Here is a 17,521-nt window from a genome sequence, read left to right as displayed (position 1 = left end):
TGTCAGAGGGTGTGTATGAATGAAAGGAGTGTGAATGTGCGACTTGACCTACTTTCTTCACTGCAGACAACCCCTGATTAACTGCCAAACAACCTTTCTCTTTTCCATTTCTTTCTCTCAGACGCAAGGACAAACACACTTCACTTTGAGTGTGTTACAGAGGTTTTAACCTTACTAATTGCACCATGTTGTGCTTTTATTATGTAGCATAAGCACAAACACTGGCACAAGCATACGTAACAGATGAGTGGGTCGAAAAGGCTATAAAATGTCTTTCTCCTTTCCTGTACTCAGATATTCTGTGTGTTAGGCGTGTCTATGTTGAAAAGACAAGCACATTTTAAGGTGGTTAAAAGATGAAAGTGACATATATATGTATAGTCAACAAGTGCTAACCAATCAGAGGCAGAGTAGGGTAGGTCATGACTTCACCACCCTGGGAAAAAAAATAAAAAGACGTTGAGACATTGAGCATTTGTTCAACATGTTTTACACTGAATCTTAATGTGTTTGCAGAAAACCTCTGATGTTGTATCGTCTTCCACAGCAGTCATCTATGCAGCTGACGGCTTTAAAGATCATTACATCCTCCAACAACTGCAATGATGCATGAAATCTCATGATACATGTGAACAAAATTGCACACTTGTAATTAGCCCTGACCCTTTGACAGATTCAGCACTCGGGGACAGATTTATTAAGCCTCATTTCAAATGCATTCTAATGGGAAGAGATAAAAGTGTTGCTGGATTTGCTAAAGTCCACACTCTTTGCAAGGATCAGTTTTGCATTGGAAATGCTCTGCCTCTGAAGTTTAATTGCGGCCTCTGTCATTATTTGGAATGCTGTTACTTCATTAATGAGCATTTCTATTTCAGGATCACAGAGACGATTTTGGCTTGTTGATCTCAGACAAATCCCAGCTCTGAACTTTTACCTTTTTAGATTCCCCCTCAAATGCAAAATTAATTTAAACACAGTCCCAGTAGTTGATTGCATAATTAGTTTCTGTCTTAGTAAATCAGATTCTAATTACAAACAGATTGCGAGTGCAAATTGAATGAAAGGCTGAATTTGCCTCATGCTTTCATGTCATAAATTAGGCCATCGTTGTTTTTATAACACTTACTTTTATTCTTTGTTTTAAAATGTATTTTGTGTAAATAGCTAAAAATATGGCAAGTACAGTAAATGATTGTATATTTGTATACAAATTGATGTATTTGCAGTATTTTGAATTATTGGGGCAATAGTTTAAGTTGTTATTTAGTCTCTTACATTCTCACGTGTCAAAATATTTACAGACAAATAAATCTCTGTAGAGAAAGTGTCTGCATGGGGGGCCAGTACTCACCAGTGCAGAGTAAAGGACTTAGAGCTCAAACAATCAGCCAATTAATGGATTAGTGAATCCACAGCAAATTAATCTGCAAATATTTTGATAACCTAGTAATTATTTAAGTAACTTTTCAAGCAAAAATGCCAAAAATTCTCAGATTCCAGCTTGTTAATTGTGTGAATTAACTGATTTTCTTTGTTTTATGTGTCACTAAACTGAATATTTTTGGCTTTTAGAAGTGTGATGACCATTTTTATCTATTTTACTCTACAAACAATCAATTAGTAGACAAAATCACCACCATTAGTTGCAGCCCTAATTAGGAATTTTAACTTAGTGTTGTTACTTACTGTATGACTTGGTACATCCATTTTTTATGACTGTAAATACTCGTGGTGTGGTTATTGTCGATGTTGGACAAAATAGGCCCCTGTCCAACTCAAACAAGCTTCCAGAAGAGGTAAATATGTGTAAATATGCGGTCTACTTTGGTTGTAACTCAAACATCCTATGTCCATAAATGGTCTGTAAGAGCCCAGCATTAATCAGAGGGCTGTATTTTCTGATCATCTTTTAACACAAATTACTATTATCCTATTACAAATGAGTCATTCATACCTTCAGATTCATAATTCCCATGATCAACTTCATGAATGCTGCTAGCTGCATGCTATGTAAGCTGCTGATTTATGGTACTGGCACTGTTTTTATTCCAGTTCAACCTCTGTATAAAGTACGTACTGTATATGTGTACTCATATATAGTAGTCAGAATGGAAAAGGGACTTGCATCTGTTGGTGTGAGCTACATTAAATCCTCTCATGGCCGCTCACTAGCAGAGTAGCTGTCTGTGGCTTCCCATTGGAGCTTTCCTCCTCACACTGAATGTATGTAATGCATGCACTTACTGTAGTCTCCCATCTTACTTTCACTTTGGATAAAAGCATCAGTTAAGTGCTACAGTTAAGATGATACAGTAGGAGCCTTGATATTTTATAGACTCTATCTCCTCAGTGACCTCTACATTTACACCATAATCCCCCCCCCAAACACACATGTTCCACCCAGCAACAGCACCACACCATCTCCCACTGTCAGGCCAATTATGATTAGCCTCAGCACACTCCCTCCTCCCTCCGCTGGGCTCCTTCACCTCCTCTTTTCCTTTCCTCCTTCCTGCTTGATCAGGTCTTCTATCCTTCCTTCCATCTCACAGTCTACTTCCTTTCTTCATTTCCCACCTGCCATTAATCTCCTCCACCTAACACCTTTTCATCATGCTTATTTTTTCTGCTTCCCACTTCCATCTTTGCTTCCCTCCCCTCCCTTCATCTTATCCTCCCTTTGCTCCCATACTTTAATCTCCTACACATAACTCATTCATTACACCTCCATCAATCCTTTGTTCCACCTCGCCATGCATTCTCTCTATATCCTTCCATTTCATCTATTCATTTTTGCTTTTTTATCCTACCTTATGTAAGGTCCAGCTTTCGGCTAATCAACTTAACTGACCTGGGGCTGCTTGCACAAAGACATACTCTGACTATGACTTTGATTTAACAAATAGTAAAACGTCTACATCAGATAAAGCGCAAAGGACTTCACGGATTGACTTTAGGGGCAGTTCAGGTTTTCAAAAGCCTGAAGAACCTCAAATATATTCAGTCCTTTCAGAAGTCTCTAACAGTGATATTTAAAATATGATAACAAAAACAAGATAAATGTCAACGTTAATAAGTTGCACAAAGCTGTCTAATTCCAGAACAAAGCAGAACTAAATCACTGTGTGTTCTGGGTAAAATAATACCCTTTTCAAACTATAAAACATGGCCAAAAGAGCTAATAGTAAAATAACAAACCGTACAAGGACCTTTTACTGGGCCAATTGAGTGCATGAATAATAGAAACTGAAAAAAATATTTACAAGGCCCTGGAACCGGTCCGTTCCTCCCATTCTCATGACCACAATATATCTCAGGGACGCTTCAAGAGAATTTCTTTAAAATTTGGCATATGTGTCCACTTCACTGCAACATCAAAATGTTCTGAAAAAACACTTCTCTGGTGTAACCGTAACTTGGGAACAGAAGACCGTAAGTTCACATCTGGTCGGGTACTGAATTGGTGACAATAATCATAGCCCACCTTGAAACTGAGGTGCTTGGATAGATCTGCCAGGTTGAAGATGTGTGTGAAGCATAGTAGTGCACCTCAAGCTCACTGGTTTTGATATTTAGCTTAAGGCGATTGTCATTGCACCACGTGACGGAGCTCTCTCTCAGTCCTCTGTACTTCTCTAAGTGAAGCCAGCACGTTTCCCATTGGAAAGTATTCACTAGAATCATGAGTGCCAATATAGTGATAACTTAATACAATATATTAAATTGCTTCAAAGTCACTACATACATTATGAGCTTGGATAGACGTGGATGTAAAGTGAAGATGCATGTCATTGATGGTGATTCATTCTGGGAATTCAAACCTTCCTACCACTGAAAAGAAAACAGTAACCTGTCAGTAGATGGAACAGATGAACCTTTGATTGATGTATTGATTGCCTTTAATGAACAGAATTGGCAGCGTAGCCACTTGAGAAGTGAGCGGTCTTCCTTCAGTAATGAGCAACTAATTGAGGTTTTTCGGTTTTGACTCACTGTGTGCCAGCTCATTGATTTACCTAATGTGTTTTTAAGCCAACTCGGTCAGCCTTGAGATGGCCGAGAGTCCTTCTGAAAGGCCAAAGACGCACCTGATCAGTGAGTAAGATTTAGCTCACTGGTTTTTAACAGTATATAGAGAGAAGAACAATGAGAGTTGACCTCCTACACGTGAACACAGGCTTGTTTAACCCTCCTGCTGTGTGGCTATTATGGCTCTGCAGTGTGAGATAGCCTCCACCATCTGTGGCGCAACTACAGTATCCCCCAGAGACAGAGGCCTTTGCTTTGTACATTTCCGGTTGCGTTTCATCTCCCACTGATCTCTTAAACACAGAGATGTAGAGGTGAGAAGTGTGTCCTTTTGTTTAACCAGGGCATCTGTGAGCGCTGGACTCGAACAGCTTGCATGAGTAGCTGTTATTGATAGCAGTCATTCACCTGCTGTCCTGTGGGAGTTCAGATGCCATGTGGACAACGTACTAGTGGTCAGCCCACATGTTGCCGTCCACTCCATCTTCTGTTCTCCTCAGGGGTAGCGCAAGGAATTATGGGCTCTGGCCACAGGAGGTTTGTCTCAGTGATTTTGCCGTAGTGGCCACACGCTGTATTGGAGAATTACATAAAACACTTTTTTCACTTACACAGTCATTACCAAAGGAACAGCTTTAAAACTATGAGTCACAAACACCCCACAATGACTTTTTGTATTGTCAGAATTTGAACATAAAATTTGAAAAGATTCAAAGAATCATAGCAATACATTATTTTATCCCATTTGTGTTAGGCTCAGCTAAAAGGAAGCCTCTAATGTGCATACTCTCAGCTTGAAGCCTGAAAAACATTTTTATTTTATGCGCCCAGTGAGCATCTTTATATATTAATATATTGACATAATCTAGATAGGGGGTCTAATGTATTACATTAGTTTCCAAAAGGGAACCACACAGACTAGCCAAAATGTGTGTGATTTGGTTTAAGGGATAGTTCAGAGATATAGTAGTTTTGGGGAATTGTACTGTTTTCTCACTTTCCCAATCAGAAACTAATAAATTCCTGAGGATAGGTTTATTTTATGTGTTTGGTGTTGTCAAACAGCAATATTAGGATCTCTTGGCTCCACTGTTGAGTGTCTCTGGGATAAAAAAACATAATCACGATCCTATAGGCATCCAGGAATTGAGCGAAACTGAGCAAGTCAAATAAGGGCTGTTTTTCCAAGCTTTGTCTGAGGGGAGGCCCACAGTCTCAGAGTTTTAAATATATATTATTTTTACTTTAGTAAAATATGATAAACAAAATAATTGGATCTAGGAAGAATATCCTTGTCCACACATTCAGTTATAGGATAATAACTCAGTCTTTAAATCATAGGTTTGGGGCATTTGCCTGATATAGCTATTTAGCTGCGGTGGCCAATTCTTCGCATCAGTAGTCTTCTGTTCAGAATCTATGTTATGTCTTTGTATAAAGGGTGGAGATAAAAAGCAGAGACAAACTGTGCAGCCGCATGTTACAGTTTACATCAGATAACACAGCAGCTGCAGCATATTTGTTTTAAAGTTAAAGAGATTTCAACCAGAACCAGAGAACTGGGGAAAACATGTATAAAATATGAGGATGACAAAAGGCATTTTATTCAAGACACCTCAGGGGCCCTTGATAGTCGACGCCTCTATTCCCCCACTGCAGCACCCCAGATCTCGCTTACTGTGCATAAAGCAGCAGAAATACTAGTTTAGCATATTAACAAGAAGACGCCTTTTAGCTTGTGTTTACTGTTCATGTGTGATCCAGCTGCAAGTGGAGCCTCATGGGAGTTTCGGAGACTCATAACATTGTAAAGTCAAATGTGCCTCATGGGACGGCATCTCTCATGTTTGAGAATTTTGATGAACATGTAGGTTCACAGTGTCCTCCAGTGCATGCTTACCCATAGCTGCTGACCTTTCTCCTCTGTGTCGGTCTCGTGCAGAGGCCTGCAGCAGCTCTGACGCTCAGTCTTTGATGTAAGCCTCATTCTGGCAGCTCTGCGTCTTCGTGTACACTAAAGATTGACCTCTCTTTTCTTATTCTTCCTTCCATTCTTTCTTTCCTTTCGCCTCTATACACATTTGAATCAATACCATTTCTGCTGTCAGTGCATTTTCACCCCGTTTGTTAAATGACCTACTTAGTAATCTTTCCCGTGGTGAGTGCAGCTCTTTTTTTTTTTTTTTTATCTGTAGCAAGGAGAAAAGATAACAGCTGAGAACGGGAACGCACAATTAGCAGTCAAAAAGACATAAAAGGAGGTATCCATACTCATATTTGCAGTCCTTTCACAGCTTAGTAAACACTGCGAGCAAAGGCTGCTTTTATATTTCATATAATTTGATGCACTAAACCTGCTGAAATAACCCAAGAAGGTTCCTGCAGAAGGTTTTCAGTGCTGCATTTGATCTGGTCTTCGGGGGATTTTCTTTGCCTCGTACTCTCTGTAGTTTGCAGCTGTGTTGTCAAGTCGAGTACAAACCTTTTGTCCACCTGGAAGTGAAATATGAAGATTGTAAATCTTTGGTAAATTATTTATAAGAAAGGTTTAAAGAAAAAGAGTGAAAAGTCTGAATAATATGTTGAGGGCAACACTACCTGATCTACAGGCCAAACTTGTCCTGATCTGATGTCTGCACTCTTGAGATATCCCTCCAGCCTTCTTTTTATACTGAGCTAAAGCATATGTATCATCAACACACTCACCATGTCATGAGTTCTGCCTCTCCCTCTGCATTTTCTCTATTATTCATACACCACATCTGCAGTTGCTGTACTAGCAAAAACTGAGTAACTTGGGCGTAGTGATGCTAATTAAAGAACGGCACTCAGAAAGCCTCCTAGGCAGTTTTTACACTTTGAACCAGTCCAAACCCAGGCCACTTTAAACTGGGGCAGATACAGCCATTACAGTTTCATTCATCCAGACTGATGAAACTGCCTCATATCAAATTCTCTCTTTGTGATGCTCGTCCAGGACAATATAAATTTCCTCCTGTTAGAAGCCTTTTCAGATTTAGTTTCAGTCTGATGCAGGTGTGTGTGTCTTGTGTGTTTGTGCTGCTCTGTGTGTATCTTTCCGTTTCCTTTTCCAGTGTGAACGTAGCACACAGGAGCACGTGAGACGTGTGATGCAGCCATGTGAGACAGAGTAAGGGTGTGACAGTGAGAGGAAGAGAGATGCTGTGTCAGGTCTGGTGTTAAATGCAAATCCATGTATTTAAGTGGGATGTGAGAAAACCCAGAAAAAGAGTGAGGGGACACAGACATGTGGCCCATCTGTTCACCAGTGCCGCAGTGTAGGTACATTTACTCAAGTACTGTACTTTAAGGTACTTGTATTACTTTATACTTCTACTTCATTACATATCAGAGGCAAATATTGTACTCTTTATTTATTTGACAGCTTTAGTTCTGAGTTACTTTGCAGATTCAGATTGTTCATATGGAATAAAATCAATTGATAAATAATAATACTGTATTATTATTGATTAAGCTACCTGGCAGTATATAAAGTAGCTAAAATTAGCCCCAATCTGTATCAGCTGTAGTATCAGTGATTCTTACACATTAATGCATCACTAATATATATATTTTATATATATATATATACACTATGTGCTACGTATGTACTTTTTTTGTAAGTAAGGTTTTGAATGCAAGGCTTTTATTTGTAACAGAGTATTTTTACATTTTGGTATTACTATTTTTACTTAAGTAAAAGATCTGACTACTTCTTCCACCCCTGCTGTACCCAAATATAAAAACATATCTTAATTTTTCCTTTAGTGCCGCCACTACATTGTGGTGACTGCATTAGTTTGAAATTGAAACGTAGTTCATATAAACCATGTTAACCTCAGGTTGGAGCAACTTTGGTGATCCTCTGACTTTTCTCATCTTGTGTCAGAATTCAAATTTGAAAACATTCTCACATGCACTCTGTGTTTAGAGCTGATTAGCAAACAAATGTTAGAAAGTGAACACATTAAACTAAGAGATATTGGATCTGTTTAACCATCAGCGTGTTCCCATTGCCAGCATGCTGACAGTGTCATTTAGCATTTAGTTCAGTACAGAGCTGCTAGCATGGCTGCAGACTTGTTAAGCATATAAATATAACTATATGTGACATGGGGCATCCAGTGACCCAGTGATCTAAGTGCATACCCAGTTCAAATTGCATGTAATGTTGTTTCCTGTCTGTCTCTACTGTCAACAATAGAATAAAGGAAAACATGACCAAAAAAACAATACCTGAGCATAATCATTTGTTAATAAATCTGTTCAAATGAGCATAAAATAGCCATGAGCTATTTGTAGCCATATAATCTCAACCAGAGTGGATGCTGAACAGAATGAAAATAAAGAGAAACTCAGCAAGCAGGGAGCATTCCTGTAATGTATAAACGTAATAGCGCTCTCCGTACTGTTAATCACCCACCTATGTATAGTTTTTAAAAGATTGTGTCTGACCCTGCTGCGCACAAGGAGTCTGGAGAGGTTGTCCATCAATCATAAAGGCAGCATGGCTCCGTCTGCAGTGTGAGCTCCCTCAGTCTTGCCCTACTGTGGCTGACCTTCTCACACACACACACACACACACTTTCAGGAAAACGCATACAGTATACATGTTTGTATGCTTTCTCCTCACTCCTTGCTTTTTCTTTCATGATCCCAGTGTGGTCTCGCAGACTGAAATATTGATGTGAGGAGACTGTAGTTGGTAAAAAAAGAAAGTGGCATCATCATTTGGTGTGTGTGTGTGTGTGTGTGTGTGTGTGTGTGTGTGTGTGTGTGTGTGTGTGTGTGTGTGTGTGTGTGTGTGTGTGTGTGTGTGTGTGTGTGTGTGTGTGTGTGTGTGTGTGTGTGTGTGTGCAGACACTGAGCACATCAACAATGTGGGTTCATCCCCCATGCATTTGCATGTGGGTGTTTATTGTGTATCCATTAACCATTCCTTCGGATTGGAAGGTATATTTGTTGTGTTCCTTCAAACTCTTGGCACAGAATCTGCACTATTCATAGTCTTTGCTTTCATATTTTCACACTGTCTCTGTCATTTCCCGTGCTTAATAAACAAGAATCTCCTTTTGCCACTCAAATATTTGCCTCCTACATTAGCGTCTCCTTCATAATCAATTAAATAGGATTATGCCAAGAATAGCATTATAATACAGAGAGCGTTGGACACCGAAGTGCTTTTTTATGCATATTTGAAGAGCAAAATAGGATAAATTCATGTTTTCGAGCTTGAGTTAGTTTGAAATGCGTCAATTGGAAACCAGATTCTTCAGTGTTTCAGCTCCTTCACTTGCTGGCGTAATGTGCTATGATTTCCTTTTCATTCTGAAATGGCTCCGTCATCACACTCAGAAGTGATCCAACTTTGATCCGCTCCTCCAAGTCCTGAGTCTCTATAGCAAGTCAGCTTTGCAGAGTGCCCCTCCTCCCCCCTCCTCCCCCTCCACCCCACCTGCAGCGCTCATATATTTTTCAGCAGCAGAGAGCTTGGGGGAGAGCCAGGTACACTATTAGAGGGATGACTCAGAAGTGGGACTGGATGGCTTCACAGACTGGAGGTAATCCTGGCTCCTCGACCTGAAAATAGCCTGGATCGTCCTTTCCCACTTCTCTTTCCCCCGTTCTCATCTTGCAGCACTTTTCTTCGCTCCGATACCTTTCAGCACCCATTTTTTTACTTTGTACTTTCTCTTCGCTATGCTTTCCTAGAAATCATTTTCACTTTGCACCATACTTAAATTCTTCCTTGAGCCTCCAAAATGTTGTTTTATTTTCATTTCTCCATTTCATCCTCTTCCACCTCTTCCCCCATCTCCTCCTATCCTCCAAGTAAAGGGGAGATACTTTTTGGAGCAAGTGAGCCTGGACTCACATGGCATGAAGGGCGAAGACACTCAAAGGGATCGGGGGGTGGGGGAAAAGGAAGAATTGATTTTCCAGTCGGAGAGAGGCCATCCAGCGAAGGACTAAGTCTGCCCTCGGGGCTCTGACAGGCTCAGGCCAGCTCCTGATGGGAAAGGCCAGCCAGTGACCTTAAGACTCATCTGATCATGTTTTTCTATTCAGAGATGAAGTGTTCTATTGTTTTTTTATTGGAATGCCAGAATATTCATTTAGAGGCAAGCTTTGGATCGGAGCAAAAAGGTGTCAAAGACCTGTTTGGTGTACCCAGTGGAAGCTGTGTGTGTGTCTCTCTCTCTCTCTCTCTCTCTCTCTCTCTCTCTCTCTCTCTCTCTCTCTCTCTCTCTCTCTCTCTCTCTCTCTCTCCCCGGGCGGGTATATTTCTGTGAATGTGAGCCTAACCCTGTTTGCCCTTCACGAGGAGAAGCTTCCCCTCTGGCATTTCAGTGAGATGGAGAAGTAACAGGATGAGAGATGAACAGAGAAAGAGACATATCATAACACACACACACAGACACACACACACAGTACCATTGGCTGGCTGGCAGCCATGACAGATGGGGGAGTTCAGTTCACAGGGGTTGCCATGGAAACCAGCATCAGCGCTACCCTGAGCTTCTCCACTCTGCATAAGCCGAGATAGAGAGAGGCACACGCTCTGCAGAGGAGTGCAGCGTGGGCAGCAGAAGCCTTTTGCTGGTTGTTTATGACTTATTGTTGTTGCGCAACAAGTCGGTGTCATCAGGTCCTCGACTCGTTTGCCAAGTTTAGATTTGAAGGACAGAGATTGGCGGCTGTGCGTGAATCCAGCACTAATTGCATTTAATAGATTTGTTTATGAATGACACGGGCAACCATGATCGGTATCTGTGCCAATGAGAAAGTGTGTCACGACGAGCACTTGACCGGCAGGAAGAGACGACATCACCCCTCCTCTCTGAGCCACTTTACATTAAATTACGTCTTCCCATCGCTCGCTATCAGCCGGAGAACAATTACCACACAGTCATCTTCTCATTCACACTTACATTTACATCACATTACATATTCCTCTCGCAGCCTCACAATTTACGCCTTTTTTCTTCTCACTCTTTGATTCCCATCATCGATCCTGTTTAAGAGCAAACGAGGCAAAGCACCCGTTCACCCAGAAAGGGTCTAACTAGATGTGACAGGCACTAAAAGCCAGTCCGCCGCTGCTGCTCCAGCCCAACAACGCCATATGGATCATTACTTCAACAGCACTCCTGCATGATTTCTTCTGTGTACACGGAGTGTGCTGAAACATCCGTACACAGTCTCTCCTGTATAAGAGGATACAGCAGCATAATCCTCCACATACATTCCTTATTCTCTCCCACACACACTCCCGTACCCTCTGACCCTCTGTCGTACACAGCATCGTACTCTCCCACAGTGTCACAAAACCTAGAACTAAACTCTCACATTATAGTATATGTGAGTCAAGAGGTGTACCTAGAGTGTTTCTATCTGTGCCACTGAGCAGCTACAAGGCTGTAAACCAGTCAGGGTTACTGCTACAGCACCTTCCTGTGCAATGAATCTAGTCATTTTAAAGGAATAGTTCCACTTTTTGAGAAAATATGCTTACCATTGGGTTTTTTGCAGCTACAGCCAGAAGTTAGCTTAGCTTATCAGAAAGACTGGCGGAAACAGCTAGCTTCTCTGTCGAGTCAAGTCAAATTGTATTTCTGTAGCCCAATTGTACAATCCGTACAACATTCAACACCCTCTGTCCTTAGACCCTCGATTCAGGTAAGGGAAAAACTCCCCAAAAAACCCTTTTTATTTTTTTATCCCTCTCCAAGGATGGACAGACATACAATAAATGTCACATGTAGAGAATAAATTGTGGATCCCGGGGGAAGTTGAAACCCCTTCAGATGTCTCCGAGTGAGTGGATCTGTGCAGTGGATCATGTGTGTCACTGTGTGTTTTTGTAGTCCAACAACAACAACAACAACAGATCAGTGAGTCTTCCCTAGTGAAACGGGCAGCTGGTAACGTCATGTCAATTTGAGTAGTCAGAGTTAAATCATTCACTCAACTTAATAGTTAGAAGAAATGAGGTGTGTAAAAGTAAAATAAGTACACTACAGCTGTTATTTAAGTGTGTCAGATGCATATTCAGTCAACATTTAAACAACCACTGTGCACTTGGACAGGTGTTTTCACTTCTGTAGGCCTGATTAGACCTCTCCTGAGGTCTCTGTGGGCAGGTACAGGCCAGGTTTGATTGACAGCTCACTTCACTCTCCGTTACTGTCACTACACCTGTTAGGGCAGGAGAACATACCGCTTGAGTCAACAGAACACCACATGGACCAACAGCACTGTGAACAACATAGTCTAATAAACATATTTCACTTGGCTTCTCTCTGCCGGCGCTTTTGCAGCGACCTAACGAGCGGCACACGCTAAACACTGAACAAGCTGCCATTGTTGTTGCTGAGTAAGTGAAAACACCTGTGTGGGCCTTTTTATATGCTGCTCATCTCAGTTTCAAGCAAAATAAGTCATGTACAGAGTCATGAGTCTGACAGTGCGGTTACAAAGGGTATAACAGTATGTGTGTAAGAGAGTGATTGTATGTGTGAGTGAGTTTCTGCAAAAGTACTGTGTGTGTGTGTGTGTGTGTGTGAGAGAGAGAGAGTATGACTGCATATAAAATGTATACAGTAGTCATGTGTGTGTGTGTGTGGAGTATGACTCTGCATATAAAAATGTTACGTGTGGGGGGGGGGGGGGGGGGGGGGGGGGTGGTGTTTTGGTTTAATGTTTGTAAGAGTGTGCAAGTGATTTATGGGCCTCATATTTTTGCTCACACACACACACAGGTTACTAATGGATCTGCATGTTTTACTCCTTTGCATTAAGCTACGACTGAATGTAATGTGAAGTCACTGAGGCAGGCTGCCAATGCATTATGGGTACAGTAATAAGAGTCCTTCCTCTGTGTGCAACCTTACACCTGCCAGTATCCAGGAACGTCTCTCTTTCACTCTCTCATGCTTTTCTTTCTTTCTTTCTCTTTTATTTATCTGCAGTGAGAAGAGGAAGCTGCAGGTCAACATCGCGAGCCCCATCCAGTGCAGCATGAACGGGAGGAAGTGCACGGTCATCGTGGAGCCCAAGATCAACCAATCGCAGCCAGACTTCACTAAGAGCCGATCTGGCTACATCCTGGCTGTTCCTGGCAATTAAACCGGGCTAAAGCAAACAACAACAGTGACAGCTGACATCAAACCAGGCCGAGGAGATGATGATGATGATGATGATTCACTTCTGATTCACCTCTCGTGTTTATTCTTTTGCAGAGCTGCTGATAATGTGACGATTTAGATAGCAGCTCTCTAGGAGGATCGGGTTAATTGAATCCTCAGAATGAAAAGCCATGCCAAATTTGACCTGTTTTGTAGATTTACATGCAACGCTACTATAAACAGGAAGTGTACAATACGCCTACACGCAACATGTTATTAGCGGAACAGGTTTTTAAAAAAATGCACTACAGGATAATCCACCAAAGGGGTGTTCTCTTTTTTTTTTTTTTAAATCCAAATTTCAAATGATTAGCTTTGTGCAATATTTAGTTTTATTGTAGATGGAATATTGTGGTAGTCAAGGTGAGAGGAGACTATGCGAACTGTTCTCTGAACCACTGATGTTGCATAATTGAGGGGATAAAAATCCCTGCAGCTCCCTGCGCAGGAGCCAGATCAAAAGTGAAACCCTGAAAAATGAAGTACGGTGATATTTATGTATGACTCTGATTTTGACTTTATCTGCTCTAAAATAGAAGATGATTTATATCCTAAGGAATAATACTGTTAATGACCTTAATCGAAAGAATGAACGGAAACACAGCGTCCACTTTTAGTGCAGTTAATGTCTACAATCACATATGGGAACAGCGAGTGCGAGAATGTGATTCAGCGGTTCTGTCGGCGTCTGAGGCACAAATTCCAAATTCATTGTCAGTTTGTTCGTCACAGGATGTGTTGAGCATATCCTGAACATCACAACCTGTTAAAATCTATTAATTTAAATCCTGCTTCTTATACTCTCTACTGCAATGTTTGTACTTTTATAATATTCCAATATTGCTTGTATATTAAAGGTTAGAATATACTTTATTCAGATATGCGTATGCACAGAACTTATACTGCGTTTAGTATAAAAAAAGGGATGCTATAACTAAAACTGACTAACAGGAGGCAAATATGAAGACTATAATCAAAGCATTACTTTCTTCCCAGATGTATTCTGAGTTCATATTCTCTTAAATTGTAAGACTTAATGCTCTATTTTAGCAGCAGAGGCCAGTACTGTATAATCCCACGTGAACTCCAGCCCCAGAACATAGTCTCATTTGCTGTCTTTGTGCTGAGTGAATAGCCTAATGACTTGTAGTGGCCCATAGTCCTTTAGAATAGACTTCCATTTGACAAATATCCCCTTGATCCGAGAGAAAGACAGTGTGGGAGCGTGTGTACTGTATGTGTGTTGATTAGCTCTTTCAGGTCTCCTCCTCTTGGCTCTGAGACTGAGAGTCTGGCTAGTGGCCACAGTGAAGGAGTGAAGACAGACTGTAATCAGACTGCTGGCCTACTTTACCTCCCCATCTACCGATGGGAGGGACTTTTTGTATGAACAGTGGACTTTTCGGTGAATTGATGTTCATCCGATGCTGCTGCTAATCTCCCTTCGCTTTTTCCTCATCACACAAATCAAATCATCGGCAGCCGAACACTCAGAGTTTGGTTTGTTCTGTTCTCACAAGCTGTCGGCTGTGTTGAGTGAGTGTGTTCACTCTGTGTTTTCAGCCGTTGGTAAGTGTTAGTACATTACAATATGTTCTTTTTCAGTGCGTTGCGAAAATTGTGGCAGCACAGAAGCTCACAAGATGGAGGTGTCTGGTTTTATGTTTAATATTAATATTCATTCAGGATTTGCAGTTTGTAAACAGTGAACGTTTGCACATCAGAGTTCACCAAAGTCGAACTCAACTCGCCCCCACGAGCTGATTTCGATTTTATCATCAAGCCAGGTTTAGTAGTTGAAAAAAAGTTTGAACGTCTACACTTCAATGACAAATAACTTGATGTGCTGATGAAGATCATGTGATGTGATTGAAACGCTCTAGAACAGCTTCTAAATGGACCTGGTGGTGAGATTGGTTCATCAACTGCTGTTTACCAGCTCAAGAATAAACTCTGAAGCTCAGCTTTAAAAGCCAAAGTGGAGAAGAAGTCCTTAGTGCTCAGAAAAAAATGTTTTACTGTTCAAATGTCCATGCATAGGACATCCTCATTGTTGAATTTGAAAGGAACGGATATAAAGATGGATGTTCACTAAATGCTAAAATGTCAGTTATCATACATCTGACAAGAATTGAGCTATTCCAACCCTAACCCATTTTAAGGTTGTCATGGTGCCGTGACAGTAAATGTCACAAATTCTTTGGACGAGAGGAATCATCCCTGTACCCACAGAGGCTTAGAGCTGGATTGTCTCTGTGTAAAGGCTAAGTAAAGAATACCGACTGTGGGCTGAAGAACGACAGCCCAAGGTTATGAATCGGAGCTCCCTCGGTGTCTGGCCTAGTTGAAGAGGCAGAGGCACTCCTCTCCACTTCACTCCAGCATGGAGGAAAACCTGCTAGCAGTCATATTAGCCTCAGTAGCACGGCCCTTTAATTGTGTTGTCTGAACACAAGTCGTTTATCTTAATTAGTTTGGGAGCGCCCCTGTCATTTGAAGAAGCGCGTTTCCTTTCTACCTCGCGGCTCTGCGGCGGCTGACCTCGTCCTGCTGCTTGATAACGCACTTTGATGCAGAAAGGAGTTGTTTGGGGAAACTCGCATTCTTAGTTTGGATTAAGGAAGTGACACTGGTAGCTTTAATAGGCAGATTTCAAAGGAGCTCAGGAGCTGCCTGTGATGAGTTTAGTGTGTGTGTGTGTGTGTGTGTGTGCGTGTGCGTGTGTGTGTGTGGACTATAACACTGCAGCTCTCCATATCCTTCAGCATGGTAATCTCCCACAGGGCCTCTGCTCCGCTCTGCTCTGCTCTGCTCTGCTATTCACCGCTCATCATTAGGATGGACTCCGTGTCACTTCTCACTTCAGCGCTTCTCTCTCGGCTTTCTTAAGGCAAAAGAGGGGGTTGCTGAACAAAGCCTCGCTTGGCCTCATCTTCTTCTCTACTCCCTCTGCTTTCTTCTTCCACCCTCCCTCCTTTTCCACTTTTCCTTCCTCTGTCAAATCACCTCGCTCCTCGCCCACTTGGGCCGACTGTACCGTCCTGCAGGGCAGTGAAGGTTTTCCTATTTTTCTGTTGTTTTTTTTTGTTTTTTTCCTTCAGCCGTCCTGTGCCTGGGAGGCATGGAAATAAAAAAAAGGGAAAATACACCAGCAACTAGACGCGCCGAACAGTAGAGTATCATGCAGTAACAAAAACTTTAAAAAAGGAGACAGAGCTGAGTCTGTTAACCTGAAATGTAAATACTGTGGATCCAAACGATACTCATTAGTAGGATCATTGTTGGTTTTGGTCTTTTCATAGTATTTGTTGACAGTAACAAAGCTATGGAATATCACCAGATTTATCCTTTAATGATTAGTCTTTGGTGTGCAGACCCAATCAGTCTAGATTACTTTTCCATTCCGCTGATTATCAGCTTTGCCTCAAGTGTAAAAAAAATAACAGACATTTTCTAATTACCCCTTTCTAAATGGGCATAAAGGAATGTCAGATATGAATGTTAACACTACGAGACTTGTGCCATTGTGTTCTTCCCTCTACTGCTCTCTTCAGTGGGATCTTAGTTTTCAGTGTTTTTGTTCCAGAATCATTTTGACTCTTATTACCGAGCCCGTCCACGTTAGCCAAAGGGTAACAAATTCCATCTCCATAATTTATTCCATATTCTGTTGCTTTAAGCAAATGTATACACCATTCATCCAGTATGTGCCTAATTTTATATCAAGTCTATACTTTGCATATTTGTGATTACAGACCATAAATATACTGTAATATCCTGAGTTAAGGGAACGTCCCTGTTGTGATACTATGTTTGTGCAAATGTATTCTGTATAAATGCAGACTAGGCATTCCACCATGTTCCATAATGAAAAATATATGTCATTAATCACTTTATTAATAAATTTATTTGCTTCAGGAGCCGCTGCTTTTAGTCATTATCTGAGCTTGTTTACGTGTGTGTGTGTGTGTGTGTGTGTGTGTGTGTGTGTGTGTGTGTGTGTGTGTGTGTGTGTGTGTGTGTGTGTGTGTGTGTGTGTGTCTCATTAGTGTTGATATCATGCAAAGACTGATGTTATGTAGACTAATGTTTCCCGAGGCCAGCCGTAGTCTGTGATGTGGTAATAGCTGGGTAGAGCCCAGCGTTAATCCACCCACTAACAGCTGTTTCACCCGGTGACGTCGAGACGGCTGAAACCCCTGCAGTCGGCATGACAACGCCGCTTCCCACTGCCAATGTGTCAGCCATCACCAGCTACCTCAGCAGGGGTTTCTAATCCA

The 17,521-nt window shown here is 41.5% G+C and overlaps 1 protein-coding gene across 1 annotated transcript in view; it reads left to right on the top strand.

Annotated features, from left to right (window-relative positions):
* Positions 1-17,161, top strand: part of myo1d (myosin 1D) — a 102,920-nt gene extending 85,759 nt beyond the window's left edge. Inside the window, exon 22 of the mRNA XM_051417097.1 lies at positions 13,026-17,161. Within this exon, the coding sequence (XP_051273057.1) occupies positions 13,026-13,182 (157 nt within the window). The 3' untranslated portion in view covers positions 13,183-17,161. The remainder of the gene's footprint in view (positions 1-13,025) is intronic.
* Positions 17,162-17,521: the final 360 nt, after the last annotated feature.

This window comes from Dicentrarchus labrax, unplaced genomic scaffold, assembly GCF_905237075.1.
Source record: "Dicentrarchus labrax unplaced genomic scaffold, dlabrax2021, whole genome shotgun sequence".
NCBI lineage: Eukaryota > Metazoa > Chordata > Actinopteri > Moronidae > Dicentrarchus > Dicentrarchus labrax.
Note: the sequence above shows the minus strand (reverse complement) of the source record. Positions and strands in the feature narration are given on the sequence as shown.